Below are 2,071 nucleotides of genomic sequence, written 5' to 3' on the forward strand. Positions count from 1 at the left end.
GTGTGTGTGTGTGTGTGTGTGTGTGTGTGTGTGTGTGTGTGTGTGTGTGTGTGTGTGTTTCCAGCTGATGGCACACTGCCACTGGAGGGGTCTGACCAAAAGGAGGCTTCTCGAGAGATCTCCCCCGTCTGCACTCCTGACAGAGAAGGGTGGGTGTCAAAGATCCCAGGGTTTGTATTGATGCTGTCACACCTAAAATATGTGTGTATGTTTTTGTGTTGATGTGTGTGTGTGTGTGTGCGCTGGCAGGTTCATCATCTCCAGGTCCATCCCGAAGCTGGAGGACATCCCTGAGACTGAGGCAGCAGCAGAGACTCCTGGGTATTTTTCCAAATCAAACTCAGAACCAGCACCAGGGTTCGACACGACGATGCTGCATTTAAAAAAAGTGTTTTGTGTGTTTTAGGTTGTTGTCAGACTTGTCGGAGCCTGAATGGGAGCCTGTGCTTTTTCAGTCTCTGTTACCAGCGGAGGCCAGCCGCAGACATGTCAGCAACATTTTTCAGAAGCTGCTGGGTAAGAGGACGCAGCATCACTGTCCACTCATCCATCACTCAGGCTGGAGTTAAACAGATTGATACGTGCTCTCTGTGGAATGACACACTTTCAGGTTCCAGATGATATTACTGTATGCCTGGAGTCATGTGAGACTTGGTGTTTGTGTTGCTGGGACCAGTAACTCTACTGGTCAGTGCACGATGCAGTGAAAGCTTCAGATCCTATCATGCTGTTTATGTTTCAGTCTAAAAGAGTTCTACTTATTTTCCTCATCAGTCCATGCAGAATTTCCCATTCATGCTAAAAAGAAGCTTGAACCCCCTGAAATATACGTCCATACGCAGCGGTGGGCAGCGCTAATCCAAAAATCAGCTCCGCAATTTCTACAGCGCTTATGAAAATATTTAGGTTTGCAACTTCAAAAATGCTTATGTCATAGAAAAATTATTTTTTTGTTTATTTTTTAATTGAAAGCTTTATACAAACCAGAAGGCAGTGTTACAAATACATGTTCAAATTAATAATAAAGAGGCATAGGTGCAGAACAGATAAGAGAAAATAAAATAAAATAAAAAATCAGTATATAAATAAAACAAAACACTGAAAACAGGGGCAATTACAGGCTACAAAACAGCTAAATTATGTTCTTCAATAATGTTGAGAAGTTTCTTAGCTATAGGAGACACCATTATTTTAAGGGCTTTTACATAGATTAGAAACTCATTGAAAAAGACACAAAATTTGGGAGACATTTTTTTACATTTGGTCTTGTGTATATATGATTTGCCAAAAATTACAACAGTGTTCACTAAAAGGGATGTGTTTTTGCAGTCCAGTATAAGTCCAAAAATAATGTCTTTCTGACAGAAATTTTCCAGCTGTGAAAAACTAGGATGTAACCATTTAAAAACATCTTGCCAAAAGGTACTAGAGAAATTACAATGAAAAAATAAATGGTCGGTCGTTTCAATCTCAGTATTACAGTATTGTCATAGAAAAACTAGCAGAAGCTAATTTTAAAGCACATGTTCAATTTGACACTTCCTAGCTGACAATTCATGTACAATATGCACAACACTGCCAACTTGTGGTGTACAGCTTAATTCTACAACCGCTGATTGCTGGGGATCTGATTTCCTGTAAGAACTTTAGCTCCTGGTGTAAAAAATTAAAAAGTTGTTGAGGATTGCTAGTTCGGCTGCTTCTTTGTCTTTTTCTTTTGTTTGTTGTAGATTTTTCATTAAAGACGCATCAATAAAGTAATTTTAAAACTGTTTATTGGAAAACTGAAGTGATGCATTCTGGGTACATGATGGATTTGATTTGTGACTGGAAACAAAAGCACGGAGTACAGGGAACTATCTGCAAACTTCAAAATAAGAGCATGGATTTTAAAGTTTTCCATGTAGTTGCTCCAGTTGACCACTAGATGTCAGTCTAACCCCGTTGGCGGATGAATAAGTAAAAGTGTTGTATAAAGTACCTCAAAGTGATACTTGGGGCGGCTGTGGCGGAGTGGTTAGGGGAGTCGTCCTGGAACCAGAAGGTCACTGGTTCGATCCCCTGTCCAGCC

At 40.2% G+C, this 2,071-nt stretch overlaps 1 protein-coding gene across 1 annotated transcript in view; it reads left to right on the forward strand.

The window, feature by feature from the left end:
- LOC106515095 (meiotic recombination protein REC8 homolog) overlaps positions 1–2,071 on the forward strand; it is a gene marked incomplete at its 5' end in the record, with an annotated part of 12,146 nt that overhangs the window by 8,877 nt on the left and 1,198 nt on the right. The window contains 3 exon segments of the mRNA XM_014004719.1: positions 65–149; positions 250–321; positions 407–516. Coding sequence (XP_013860173.1) covers positions 65–149; positions 250–321; positions 407–516 — 267 coding nt within the window.

This window comes from Austrofundulus limnaeus, unplaced genomic scaffold (genome assembly GCF_001266775.1).
Source record: "Austrofundulus limnaeus strain Quisiro unplaced genomic scaffold, Austrofundulus_limnaeus-1.0 Scaffold26, whole genome shotgun sequence".
Lineage (NCBI taxonomy): Eukaryota > Metazoa > Chordata > Actinopteri > Cyprinodontiformes > Rivulidae > Austrofundulus > Austrofundulus limnaeus.